We start from the raw sequence: 13930 nt of genomic DNA on the forward strand, positions 1-13930 counted from the left end.
CGACCTGGTCAGGGAGAGTTGTACTACTCTGAGGCCATGTTGACGGGGGGAGGCCCCCGAGGTGGAGGAAGCCATAGGGTTCGATTTTAAGGTTTTAGGGTGGCTATCCACTGCACGGAGGGCTTTATCCCAAAGTAAAGACCTCAAGCGATCTGCTCGATGTTTTCTTTTTTGCCTGGTGAAAGACATGCAGTGATGGCAGGTTTCGACTACGTGTCCTTCTCCCAGGCATAAAACGCACAGCGAATGTCCGTCCGAGGGAGGGAGTTTGCTCCCGCACCGGACACACTTGCGGAAAGGTGCCTTAGCGGCCATGTGCCAGGGCACCGCGATCAGGGATCGCAGATAGGAGAAGACTAACCAGAAAAATAAAACGCAAACCAGAAAGGTAGAATACAAGATGATAGTAAAGGGAGAATAAACTAAACAAACTCTAACAATTAACTTTTTTTTTTTTTTTTTTACTCTAGGTCGTCTAACACTGGAGAGGTTTCCACGCTGAAGTTGCCACAATGGCAGTCAACGAAGAACTGAGGAGCTTGGGCGGGAACCCGCGTATTAGGCACAGGAAGGGGAGGGGTTCCCGCCAAAACTCTAGGCTATGGAAGTTTCCCGAAGAAGCTCCGCGCAGGCGCAGAGCCCATCAGTGTGATGCACAGAGACCACGAAGAAGAACAATAAAATTCAAAACAGTAACAATTAATTGAATATTTATTCAAAATCTGAAGCACTCGCCACAGGCTTGCCGAGGGAGGGAGGGAAAAGAGAGCGAACACCTCTGTTTTGCAGCCGGCGTGGCGGGGCACACCAAGCAGGGTATGTCTCTTCATTAATGTTTTGGTGCTTTTGAAACATTTCAATTCACTGTTAAAAGGACTCTTCTTAAACGGTATTAATACATCTGTGGATTCTTCCCTTATATCGCTTGGAACCAAACTACCTTCTCACATAAAAATGTCCCTGGGTTTTAAGACCTTCTGGAGAGGCGCTTCTCGGAAAAGACCACCTCGACCGTCCCCCTACCGCCCCTTTGCCTCTTAGTGCCTCCCTGCTGCCCCCTTGCCTCTTAACGCCCCCCATGCAATCCCACCTCCCCCAAGGGGGCAGTACCGCCCCCTTTGGGAAACGCTGCTCTACACCAATGTATAAGCTACTCATTGGATTGTGACATGCTAATAATGTTAAGAAATAAAATAAAGTGAAATAATAAATGAAATAGTCTCTTGGCAATGGACACACAGATACCTCAGGCAGATTGTCAAGCAAGATAACAATATATATTCCATTTCAGGCTGGTTTGCACATACATGCTTGCCTGTATGCATGTCCCCTCACAGGCAAAACCTTTATATCACTTCTCTATAATCTATTTCACACATTCATCTGTGAAACATCAAGTGTTGAGCTGTGAAGTGTTGAGCACCAAGTGATGTATGTGTAAAATAAAGTCTGCCTTCAACTTCCATATATAGATAATATAAGCAAGTGATCGACAAAACAGAAATAGGCTTAAAATTATTTAGTTAAACATTTCGGCTTGCACCTGTGTCAGCAACATGGCTGGATTTCAAACTAGGGACCTGAAGCCAAGATGTTAGTTCTATGAACACTGGGGGTGGACAGCCTGTTCAAGAAGACAATACCTGTTATACACATGCTATCTAGCACATACACCTTTGTGCTTGTCTGCATCCTGCTAGGATCTAAAGCTAACTTGAACACAGAACTGTTTAGTTGTTTTTCAGATACAGAAAGAGAGACACACACACCCTCACAAACAAGGTTGTACATAAATAAGGAATAAAAGTGGGAAATGCTTTACAGAGGTCTGTAGGTATCACCAAATTTAATAGATTCTGCAGCCAGCAGGTAAATTATGGAAAAAAAAATCGTCAACAGGAGGAATTAAGCCCCAATGTCAATGCAAATGAAGCTTCATAACAAAAGAGTTATCACATTCAATACAATAAATAAAACATTTTAAATTATTCAACTTAACCTTTAGAAATAATACATTTTCAGAAAATGGATACATCTTAGTTAGGTCATCACCGTCATACATGCATACAAGTAAAAAAATCTAAATTTGAACTTGAAATCACTTTTCACCGTTCCTAGCAGGTTGGAATCTGCATGAGAATGCCAAATATACGTGTCAGGTGAACAAATGGCTCCCCGAGACATTCCCCTGGTGCAAGCCCTTCTGAAGTGGGTTGTGTGATACTGAAGTATCTTGTGGATCAGATGAAAAGCCATAATTAAATGGCATTCTCATGTCTACAAGGCTTAAATACTGAATAAGGTAGAGCAGAATGGAACTGAGAGGCAGCCTTTTGATTCAAAAGTATGACAAGTTCTATCTTTAAGCCCCTGGGAGCTGCAAGTACAAAATGGACTTAAGGGCAGAAATTGGCAGAAAGTAACACGGGACATCAACGATACGGCTTTACCGTGACGAATGTCTTGACATCCAATCTTGGCCAACAGCTGTATGTGGTTAAATTAGAATAATCTGGTAATCAATTAGGCTTTTAGGGAGGCTTACAGGGATCCCGGGAGAAACGACATCATCATCAGAAAAAGATCATCTGTCCCAATAGCAGCTCGACTCAAGTCACACAGGAATACAAGCTGAGACTCAGGGAGATGATACACAAGTTCCTGGACCAGCAGGGGCTGGGAAAGTGGCAGAGGCAGCACATTCAGCTCCGAAAGAGGAGGTGAGGGAGCTAGGGGGAAAGAGAAGTACTGACGTCATTCACAAGCAACTGCTTTGGCTCATGTACAGAAAGGCTTGGATAGGTTTTGAAGAAAGCTGCATCCAGGGGTATCGGTGACATAAAGCTTTTCAAAGCACGGTCAGAAAGAACCAAGGAGAAAGCGTGAGGGGAAAGGGCGTAAGAGCTTTCGTAAGAAGATGAGTTTGTTTCAGAGAACTGAAGGCAGGCAGTATTATGACAGGGCATCGCTTTTTGCAGATTTTTGTAGTGCTTCAAGAGCCTACAACCCTGTTACTCCCAGGCATAGATACACCAAAGAAAGTGATGCCGCCATCTTACCATCTTTCAATCTCTAAAAAACACACACATCAGCATCCAGTCAAGAAAAATAAAACAAGCCATTCCTCCTGACAGAAATATTATAGAAAGATTGCAAAGAGAAGTATTGCCATGACTTATCATAGAAAGAGTTTGAATTTTAAAGTTAAATACTTTTTTTCAAGTACTGCAGGACTTATAAATTGACAGATAACAGATTATAACTATTGAAGACATCCCTTCCAGCCTTATAATAGCAGACGGTAGCACTGAGATTAGAATTATTATGCATTCTTTCATTCTTGCTAAATTTCGCAGTTCATGCGTTTGGGTGATATTACTTAGGGGACAGGCAGCTATTTGACTTGCATTACATCCAGGTACTGCAGTCAGTTTGGCTAAAATTCAGCAGCATGCAAGAATGCTAAGTTGATACGGAGAAGCATCGGGGCGGGGGGGGGGGAGGGAATTTCCAAGTGAAAAGTGTAGATTTAACTTTTTGCAAAACCTTAATCATTAATGTTTGCATCTGATATAATGAAAGTGTTGCATAGTTTATTATTAGCTTCTGATGAAAGTCTAGCAATGCCGTCCAACAGCTCCGAGGAGGATCAAGTGCCAGTGGCAAACAGAAAAATCTGAAGAAGAGGCATAACTTTCAGAGTCGAAAGATCAGCAAGTACAGCCTGGAATAAAAGAGAAACATGCTTCATTGTATTTCTGTTTGAGAAACAAGTTTTCGTCAGAGAAGTAAAAAGTATTGCAAAGTTAACTAATAACATCTCCTTTAGTAATGCAGAATTTCGTTTACCTGCTTCAGCTTCTACCCGATGCATTTCTTTTTTGATCAATATTTAATTCTCATCCTTGCTAAGCAGGGAGGCTCTGTACACACCGGGATCAAGTAAACTGAATTTTTATTTTAGGATTGAAACCCCGTTCAAATATATGTGGTATCATGGGTGCAGAAGAGGGTCTAACATTTCAACTTGGGTCTAAAAATAATTGTGCATTATGAATCCTTATCCTGCTAGTCTTGGGTTGTACTTGTGATTTTAAGAATATTTTATACTGAGTCATCCAGCCTGAGGGCAGCATTTTATTACAATTAGGTCTTATTTGTTTGTTTTAAAAAGTTGTTTCAAAATAAAATGTTATCACCCTGCTTGAACAGAGGCATTTGACACAGCAGTATTTAGCATTAAAAAAAACATGTTCAAAGACAGCAGAATTCAGAGACAATTCTTGAGGGATATTTTGCCCAGACTGGAAATGTGTCTGTGCCAGTGAAGTTCTGCAAAGCAAACTTTAAAAATCCATGACACTTTTAAGAGATTTAGAGAAAGAGAGGAGGGAGTTGAAGGATGTGGTTATGAAAACAAGAAATGTGTACAGTTTGGTCCAGTTTGTGTCACAAACAAGGCAACACGCACAAGCAGACATAGCTACAAGTGAGAGCAGCTAAACAATCTAGGAATGTGTCCAAACCTAAACCTCTGGCTTGTCTCACCCCCAACAAGCCAAAGAAAGAACCCATGGTTTGTTCTAGGGTTGATTCTCTAAGCTCAGAGCTTTCCAAACTTTTCATGTTGGTGACACACTTTTTAGACATGCATCATTTCGAGACACAGTAATTCAGTTTTACTAGCAAACTGAAAGTTAAACTAACCCCTTATAAGAGATACGGACACATACATAAAATGTTTTGTCCCCATACGAAATGTATGGGGACAAAACATATCTCATGAAAACCTTTCATTTATATTTTTAAAAATATATAATTTGCAAGATAATAAAACACATTTCCAAGACTTTTCACAATGAACCAATTTTGTCAAGCTGCGATCGAGCGGCGGTTGAGACGGTGTTATATCAAAAAACTGGACCCATGGAATTTCTCGAATGCATCACTTCAGGTGCAGCCGCGTCACCGGACGTGACGTGGAATCAGCTGTTTCGACCCGATTATGCATACTGCGCATGCGTAGTACCTATGATCCCTCGACCATGGTGGGCATACACGGATACAACGGAAAGGGAATATACTAGCGCACCATACTAATCGGCACCTTTGCTGCATAAAAATGCATGCAAGTTGGTATTGCTTATTTCACATAGACTCAGATGTTTCTCATTACGTTCGCACGACACACCTACACACTGCAGCTGACACACTAATGTGTCGCAACACAGTTTGGAAAGCTCTGCTCTAGCTTGTTGAGGGACAATACTGAGGTCTGGGTTTTGGATACCATGCTAAACAACCCAGGGAAGGAATGCCCCTGGGTTGTTTAGCCACTCCTGCTTGCAGTGGGAGCGACAGGGCCACACGGACTAGCACGCTGCTCATGCGCAACAACCCAGGATTCGAATGGCCTGAGTCTGGGGAGCATCTTCTTCCCATTTTTGCCTCCACAATCAATGGCCTGGTTCAGACAACACGATAAACCATGCTGCTTAACCACAAAATGGTTAAGGAATTCCCTTAACCATTTTGTGGTTAAGTAGCATGGTTTAGCGTGTTGTCTGAACCAGGGCATTGAGAGCTGGAAACAAAATATTTTTGCAGGTGCCAACACCAGTTGAGATAGAGCTAATCATTATTGATACTAGGAAATTTTTAGTAATGCCTCCTTTGGAAATTTAAATTATTTAAGCTGCTTCTATACTACTTGATATATGTTTATACAAAAACACACACAATACAAATTTGTATATGAAATTTGCGAGATCTTGTGTTGTGTCCAGACATTTTAGGAGGACCAAGAAAAGGGATCTTTCCCAGCAGACTTTTAGATTGCCTGCATCCGACTGGGAGTTTCTGTTTTTATACTGATAACATACTACGGGAATTAAATGTTTTATAAATGTAAAGTTAGTTGAAGACTCTAGTCACAAAAATAAATAGAACAAAAGCCCATAATAGTACACATAGGGTGGAGGAACAACTCAAACGCCAAGTAAAGATCAGTTGTTTCTGAAAATATGTGACAATGCAAATACTGGAGAAATTACTCATTAGATTAAATTTTAAAATGACAGAAGGAAAACAGTTATATGCTCTGCAAAGTAAGGAAGAGGCTGGATAAACCCTTTAAATATAAATCAATAAGGCTGCAATCCTTATAGGAACATAGAAGTAAGGCAATTGGTTATGCATTTTCTTTAATAATAACTTGCTCAGTGGTGCATGGCTAACCACAATTATTTTATAATGTTTGAAAATTGCTTACTTGCATTTCATTGTCATTGTTCACCCTAATAGTATTTATTCATTTATCTAGAAGTGTTAGAGCCACAGCAACAAAATAATAAGAAAAAGGCAAGGAGCCAGGCAAGATAAGCGCCTGTGTGAGCATAACAGAAGTGCTATAGAGCAATTAAAGGTAAGCCAAGGGCATCTCATGTTCAGAATTGAGCTACGAGAAGCTAATTCTGTAGCAATGTACAGCAGAGCCATTGAGCCTTAATTTACTGCAGTTAAAATGATCCTAAAGCAAAATTTAGCATACAGTTTTAAAGTAAAATTTAGTTAAGCGGGAGAAGATATTTTAGCGAAGTCCCTGGGAGAGCAAAAGAATAGAAAATGTTGAAAAATAAAGTGTAGAGGCTTAAAGACACCATGACGTGTGCAGCAAAAGCATAACCCATGTTTAATCAGAAGCCAGTTCCACTGTTCGGTAGACTTGCTCCCAAATAAGTGAATGTGGATTGCAGCCTTAATAATCTCTTAGCTGTATATTGTTTATTTAAGTATTTATTAACTGCAAAGACCCTCCAAGGCTGAAAACAAAATACAGGCAGAAAAATAAAAATACAATAATAGTGTAAGAAAACTGTAAAATTCAAAAATACAAAACACATACACACACACACATTCCAATAGCCAGTGCATAAAATATTTCTAGCACCACAGCAATCAAACATCAATGAAATATCAAGGTGATTAATAAAACACATCCATTAAAAGTCATTTGAAACATGACTTTTCAAAGCCCCTTTTTTACAACTGCAATTGAGGGAGCCAACCACGTATCGCTTGGGAGGAAGTTCCCCAAGACAGAGGCCTACAAGGAGAATGCTCTGTCCCTCTACCCCACCCATCTATTGAACTTAAAGGCGGCTGAATGAATAGGATCTCTAATGATGATCTTGAAGCAGTTCTTCAAATAGCTTGACCCCAGTTTAGCGCAGGCATGGAGAACATCCAGTCCATGGGCTGAATTTGGCCCGCCAGACACGGATCCTCAAGCACCTATCCTCTCGCCATCCCAAAGCTCTGCTCCTCCTGACAGGGCCGGTGCTACCATAGAGGCCACTCAGGCGGCCGCCTAGAGCGCCAAGGTAAGTGGGGCGCCGAACACCAAACCTGGAAGCTGCTGTCCCACAGCAGCTCTGAGAGGGCGGCTTCCGGGCGCGCCGTTCCGAAGCTGCCCGCCCGAGCATCCTGGCTTCGCTTCGGCTGGGCGCCCACCCAGCCGAAACAAAGCCATGCCCGCCCCCCGCCCCCACTCCAGCGTCCTGGCTTCACTTCGGATGGGTGGACACTGAAGCGAAGCCAGAACACTGGGGTAAAGGGGCGGGCGGGCGGCTTTGGAACGGTGTGCCCGGAAGTCGCTCTCCCAGAGCGGCTTCCAGCTGGGCGCACCGTTCCGAAGCCACCCACCCCAGCGTCCTGGCTTCGCTTCAGCTGGGCAGGCAAGATGGCGCCCCGTGCCCCGGTACGCTGGGGTGGGGGTGGGTGGGTGAAAGCAGCTCACCTGCCTAGGGCGCAAAATAGTCTGGCACCGGCCCTGCCCCCTGAAAAGGGAGAGATGGCACGAGAGCAATTGAGCCACAGCCTCAAGGAGCATTCAACAAGGTTGCACCTCAGTTGGCTTCGCTCCTTCCTCTCTGTCCCTGATTGGGGAAGGGAGAGAGAAGGCAGCTTGGGATTTAGTTACGATCTGGAACAGCTGCTCTTCCAGGTCAAGACTATTCAATTGCCATTTGCCATCCCAATCAGACCCAACTGAAACAAGTTGTGGGTGAAGCACCTGTGCACTCGTCCAACAATTGGAAGAGAGGCTCCCATTCTCACACGGATCTCTGCTGTTACAGAGAATGAGGGTCTAGATGAGTGAACAATAAAATGGCAAATGCATTTTAATGTAAGTAAGTGTAAAATGACACCCTTCAGGACAATTTTTTTTTCCTAATTTCATATCACTCATGATACCTGAATTGGCAGTGACAGACCAGCAAAGAGATCTTGTGATCATGGCAGATATTTAAATGAAAATATCGATTCAGTGTACAGAAACTGTGAAAAAGTAAATTCCATGCTAGGAATCATTAGGAAAGAGCCAGAAAATAAAACAACCAATATCATAAATGGATATGGAAAAGATTTTGCTCCCTCTCTCAGAATTATAGAACCCAGGGACACGCAATAAAGCTGAAGAGTGGGAGATTCAGGACAGATTTCTAAAAAGTACTTCTTCCCACAGAGAAAAGTTAAACTCTGGAATTTGGTGATGGTGATGGCCACCATCTGGACATATTTAAAAGGTCAAACGAATTCATGGAAGATAAAGCTATCAGTGGCTACTGGTCATGAATGGCCTGCCGGAGGAGATTCGTCAACTTGACAGTCTTTTAGCATTTAAAAAAGCAATAAAGACTGATCTATTCCGACAGGCCTATCCAGTGGAATTTTAGGATGTTTTTAGGATGTTTTAATCATGTATACTATGTTTTTAAACAGTTTTTATGTGTTCTATATTTGCTGTTGTTCCCCGCCTCAACCCAAGTGGAAAGGCGGGTAAGAAATAAATGATGATGATGATGATGATGATGATGATGAAGAAGAAGAAGCATGCCTTTGAATACAATGCTGGGGAATGAGAGCAGGAGAGAGCCATTGTCTTCATAGCTTGTGGGCTTTCCTAAGGCATCTGACTGGCTTATTGTGGGAAACAGGATGCTAGACTAGATAGTCTTTTGGTCGGATCCAGCATGGCTCTTTGCTTATGTTCTTACTGAGGAAAAGAGAAACAATCCCTTAGAAGGGACCCAATTGTCAGGTGAGGTCTTATTGCACAGAGGATATTCCTCTGTGCATGCAGTGGAGACTGGTAGTGGGAAATTTGATCATTAGGAATCCAGAGAAGTGGGCTTTTGAGAGACTTGGTGACTGCATAGAAACTTGACATAAAGGTACTGGGCCCTGCACACTGTTGAAATAAGCTATTAGTGCAAGAGGAAAGCCAATGGTCATGATAATCATAGGCACAATTGGCATAGAAAATACAGCCATGAGGGAAGTCAACTATATATCACTAGATAAGATGTTGAAGAACACAGCCTCCAAGGTATCATTTCCCAATAATCTGCCCATCGTACACATAGGGTCAACTAGATAGGCGAAGCTGTCATGTCTCAATGGATGGATGGGAAGATGGTGATGGGATTTTAGACACTGGGGAATATTTTGGGGCAAGCTGAGCCTATACGAAACAGACAGGCTCCGTTTGAATCATAATGGATCCAGGCTGCTGGCACCTAATCTTAAAAAGATAACACAACAGCTTTAAAAATTACTCCTGGGGGTGGGGTGGGGAGCCAAGTTTGGGACATACCCTTGCATTAAGATGGTGTAATGTTTCAGGTCTTCAAATTGAGGATGAAGTAGATTAATAAGCATATATAACAGTTGCTATTGAAAGGGAGCAAAATGGACATTTGGAGGAGGATGCAATGTGCAGGTCTTCCTATGTTAATGTCAGAAGTCTCAAAGTCAAGATGGGGGAGCTGGGATAGTCAGTGCAAAATGAGAATCTAGATACAGTGGGCACATAAAAAATCAAATCCCATATTAGGGTTTGTGATGCTCTATATAATCTAGGCTATATGTCATAGAAATAAATGGTCTGGAAAAGGATGCAAGAGGCATTTTTAAATTAATTTTCGGCAAGCCAGTTTTCTAGACTAATTTGACCATACTGAATCTAAAAAATCACTGTTCTTTAGGCAATTTCTCAACTGAAAGTCCAGAATTCAAGTTGGTGTATTAGAATAATGATTCTTGATCCTATGGCTTTAAGGGGAAAACAAGCAGCAACTAAATTGGCCTGCTGGTTAAAAAATCAATTTGGGAACAGTAATTTTCAGATTCAGCATAGTCAAATTAGCCTAGGAATAATTGTGGGTGGAAATTCTATGACACCCCTCCCCTCCCACCAACGCCAAATTATTTTATATTGCAGTTATGATGGACAGCTGAATGAAAATATCAACTCAAGTGTATGGCACCAGTGGAAAAACACATTGTATATTAGGGGCTATTAGGAAAATTGAAAATAAGGTGGGCCATATCATATAAATGTTTGGTACGGCCACATTTGGTATGGAAAGTTCTGGTTGCCCAATCTCAAAAAATGTATCATATAGCTTGAAAAATGAAGAACAGGACAAGCAAATGACTAAGGGACTTGAGCAACTTCATTAATAAGGAAATCTAAATGAGCGCTATATAAAAGACATGAAATTGGCCATGGAATGGAGAGATTTTTTTTCTCCCTCTTTCCAGAAGGGTAGAACCAAAAACAACAAAGACTCTTGTAGCACCTTAAAGACTAATAAATTTATCATGGTGAGAGGTTTTGCGAGTGGAGAAGGAAGCATAGAATAAAGACAGAGACACCAGAGATTGGGATAAACTTCTTTATTTAAACAAGGGAACTTCACCCCTCCCTGGATCTGCATGTGAAAGTGTGGGAGTCTATTAGATCCTTTCTTCAGGCACCTAGTCTGCCATTATGGGCAAGCTACTCTCCAAAGCCAGGAGTCGGGTAACCACGGCCCCTCTCTTGTGGGACACCTTGGAAGTGTGGGGAGACCAACCTGCGTCACCTCTGCACAGCTCCAAATAGGTGAGGCAGGAAGGTCCCCAAAGGCAAACCATATCCTGACACAAGAGCTGCACAGCCCTCGAGGAGCAGGACCTCCAGATATGCCAATCACCAAAAGGTGCCAGAGTGCTCACCATTGCTATTGTAATATCTTGCCGCACACCCCTGTCAATCCAATCAATCCACCTATTTACTCACCCTCCGCTAATAATAATTCCAGCAAGGAATAGGCAAAAAAACTGTACACAACTGCGAATCTGTGACGGGTAAAATTCCTACTCAGCCCCCCCTCCCCTTCCAAAGGCAGCAGCTGGTTAATCCCATACTAGTTAAAGAGAGGGAGGGTGGGAGCCAGAAAGCGAAAGAGGTCAAGCTTTGACAGGGAGGGCTGGCTCTTCTCCATCCACGTGGCATGTGGCACACGTGCCTTTGCATATGCCACCTTTCTTCCACGCCCTCCCACCCGCAAAAGCTGCCCCTGCCCCAAGCCATTCGGACAGGGCAGGAAGCGGGCTTGTGGTCTACAGTCCACAAAGATGCATCTGATGAAATTGGCTGTAGTCCACAAAAGCTTATGCCATAAGAGCCAGTGTGGTGTAGTGGCTAACGTGTTGGACTGGGAGTCGGGAGATCTGGGTTCTAGTCCCCACTCAGCCATGGAAACCCTCTGGGTGACTTTGGGCCAGCCACAGACTCTCAGCCCAGCCTATGTCACAGGGTTGTTGTTGTGAGGATAAAATGGAGAGGAGAATTATGTACACCGCTTTGGGTTCCTTGGAGGAAAAAAGGTGGGATAAAAATACAATAATAAAATAAATAAATAAATAAATAAATTGTTTGCCTTTAAAGTGCAACAAGACTCTTTCTAAGGTGTAGCAAGTCTCTTTTCCCCCTATAAATATGGTTTTAACGTGCAACAACCCTCTTTTTTTCAACAGCCCTCATCCTTCTTGGTTACACACACATGCGCACGCACATACAGCTGCTTACATACATTTAACATCACATCTAGTTTGGAACTTAAGATCACCTAATGAGCTGAATGGTCAGTAGATTAGGAAGGACAACAAGTACTTCTGCAAACACCTAATACTGTTGTTTTGGGGTGGGGTGGGGGCTGGTTTTCCCACCACCACGTTTGTTGTTAGCTCTGATTTATTTTTCTTTAAACTGCCTTGAAACCCTTTTTGGATGAAAGGTGGCATACAAATTTCATCACTCCCTCTAATAACAAACTTGGGTAGCTAAGTGTCTATCACTTTAGAAGCAAAATTGTGCTGCTGCTGCTGAAATCCACACACTCCACTGGATTAGAAGGCTTTAAAAGGAGATTAAACAAATTCATGTAGGCGAAGTCTATCAACTACTATTTGCCCAGATAATGGAATCAGTGTTCAGACAGTAAATTTTGAATTCTGGTGACTAGTTTATCTGGGAAAGAGTGGGGAGCTGTTGTTACCACACCTTGCTTGTGAACTTCCCAGAAGTATCTGACCAGGCACTATTAGAAACAGGACACTGGACTTGGTGGTGCCTAAAGATGCAATTGTATGCATGTTTAGTAAAAAAAACAAAAACTTCTACAATTCACAGCATTCCCCAGGAAGCTCTGCTAGATGGGAGTCATAGGACTTTTTCTGTCTAAACATGCACCCTTAGTCCATTCAAACACTGTTTTTCTCATATTCTGGAATACTAATATAAACGTTGAAAAGGAAGGGTGAAAAAGAAACATGAAAGACCTTAATTAAGGTGAACTACGAAAGAGTTGCACTGCTGTATGTAAAGAACGATGATGTATATGAAGATGAAAATTTAATTAAAATTTCAATCTTATTCACACTTACCTGGGAGTAAGTCTCATTGATAGCATGTATTAAACATGGTCTTTTGACCATATAAAATTGACTTCAGCATAAAACATTGCAGAAGCAATTGGTGGGAAGCATATTTGTGTAAACGCTTTTTTAAGCTACATATTCTATGGGACAAATTTTATAAATGTACACTACAATCATGTGAAAGGCCTGAGCAGAATTGAAAAAATGAATCAACGACGTTTTAGGTGAACCTATGTTTCACCTTAAACAGTTCTTTCTACATGCAAATGGAGAATCATGAGTTAGTCCATGTATTTTCATAACATCCTCTGAATTTTTAGCCAAGGTAAGAATTTCAGCAGAGAGCCTCACATTGCATGCTATGTGCACATGCAGCTTAAATTACAGCGGTTGGCAACATGTCAAAAACTATTTCCATGTTCTCCAACTGAAACCTATCCTTACTTCAGCTGCAGCGAGTGATGTCACCTCCATTAGATTCACTGCTCGAAAAGCAAACACAGCAGCTGCCAGAACTGAAAAAGAATGCACAATATTTAGACTGGCGGCGTTCTAATTAGCTGGAAAAGATATTTTGATCTAGCCATTCTTGATTTCCACTCAACAAGCATTTCATTTTGGAAATATACAGCCAGCTTTAAAGGCTCCAGTTCTGGTCATCTTGTGACAGTTTCGTTTCAAAGAAAGATGGTATGAGAATATTATTTCAAAAGCACAACAGAAACGACACAGACAAGTGTCTTAAATTAGGTTTTCATTGGTTTGTACACAACACAACTCAACAGAGCAATGACTACCCAACCCCACCCCTAAAATGCACCACTCCATTTACAGGTGGAGAATGGAGTGGCTCGTTTAATCCATTTTTAAGGGAGGTAACACTTATCAAACCGTTTCAGGGAGAACAGCAACTTCCTCTTTTTCCATTTGCCGCCCTATTTTTCAGGGGAAGAAATAAAAGTTTTGCCGTTTTGTCAGTAACACCAAGAGAGCTCTTCTCGCCAGTAGCCTCTGGTAAGAGTTTCACTGGTGATGCCGACACCATGAGCAGTGGCAAAACTACAATCCCCTTCACACTCCCAAAAAATACAGGAAGTGAGGAAGCTGCCATCAGTCACTGCCACAGTAAGGAACTCCACCTATGAAATAAAATTCACAC

General features: G+C 42.1%; 1 protein-coding gene across 2 annotated transcripts in view; it reads right to left on the reverse strand.

The window, feature by feature from the left end:
* Window positions 1-1621: 1621 nt before the first annotated feature.
* The window catches only part of TBC1D19 (TBC1 domain family member 19), a 79633-nt gene continuing 67324 nt past the window's right edge, over window positions 1622-13930 (reverse strand). For both annotated transcript variants that reach the window (XM_063135616.1, XM_063135615.1), the window contains 2 exons: window positions 13216-13286; window positions 1622-3724 (listed from right to left, as the gene is read on the reverse strand). In XM_063135616.1, coding sequence (XP_062991686.1) covers window positions 3650-3724; window positions 13216-13286 — 146 coding nt within the window. In that variant the 3' untranslated portion in view covers window positions 1622-3649. The remainder of the gene's footprint in view (window positions 3725-13215; window positions 13287-13930) is intronic.

The sequence above is a fragment of the Elgaria multicarinata genome, chromosome 10, assembly GCF_023053635.1.
Source record: "Elgaria multicarinata webbii isolate HBS135686 ecotype San Diego chromosome 10, rElgMul1.1.pri, whole genome shotgun sequence".
Taxonomy (NCBI): domain Eukaryota; kingdom Metazoa; phylum Chordata; class Lepidosauria; order Squamata; family Anguidae; genus Elgaria; species Elgaria multicarinata.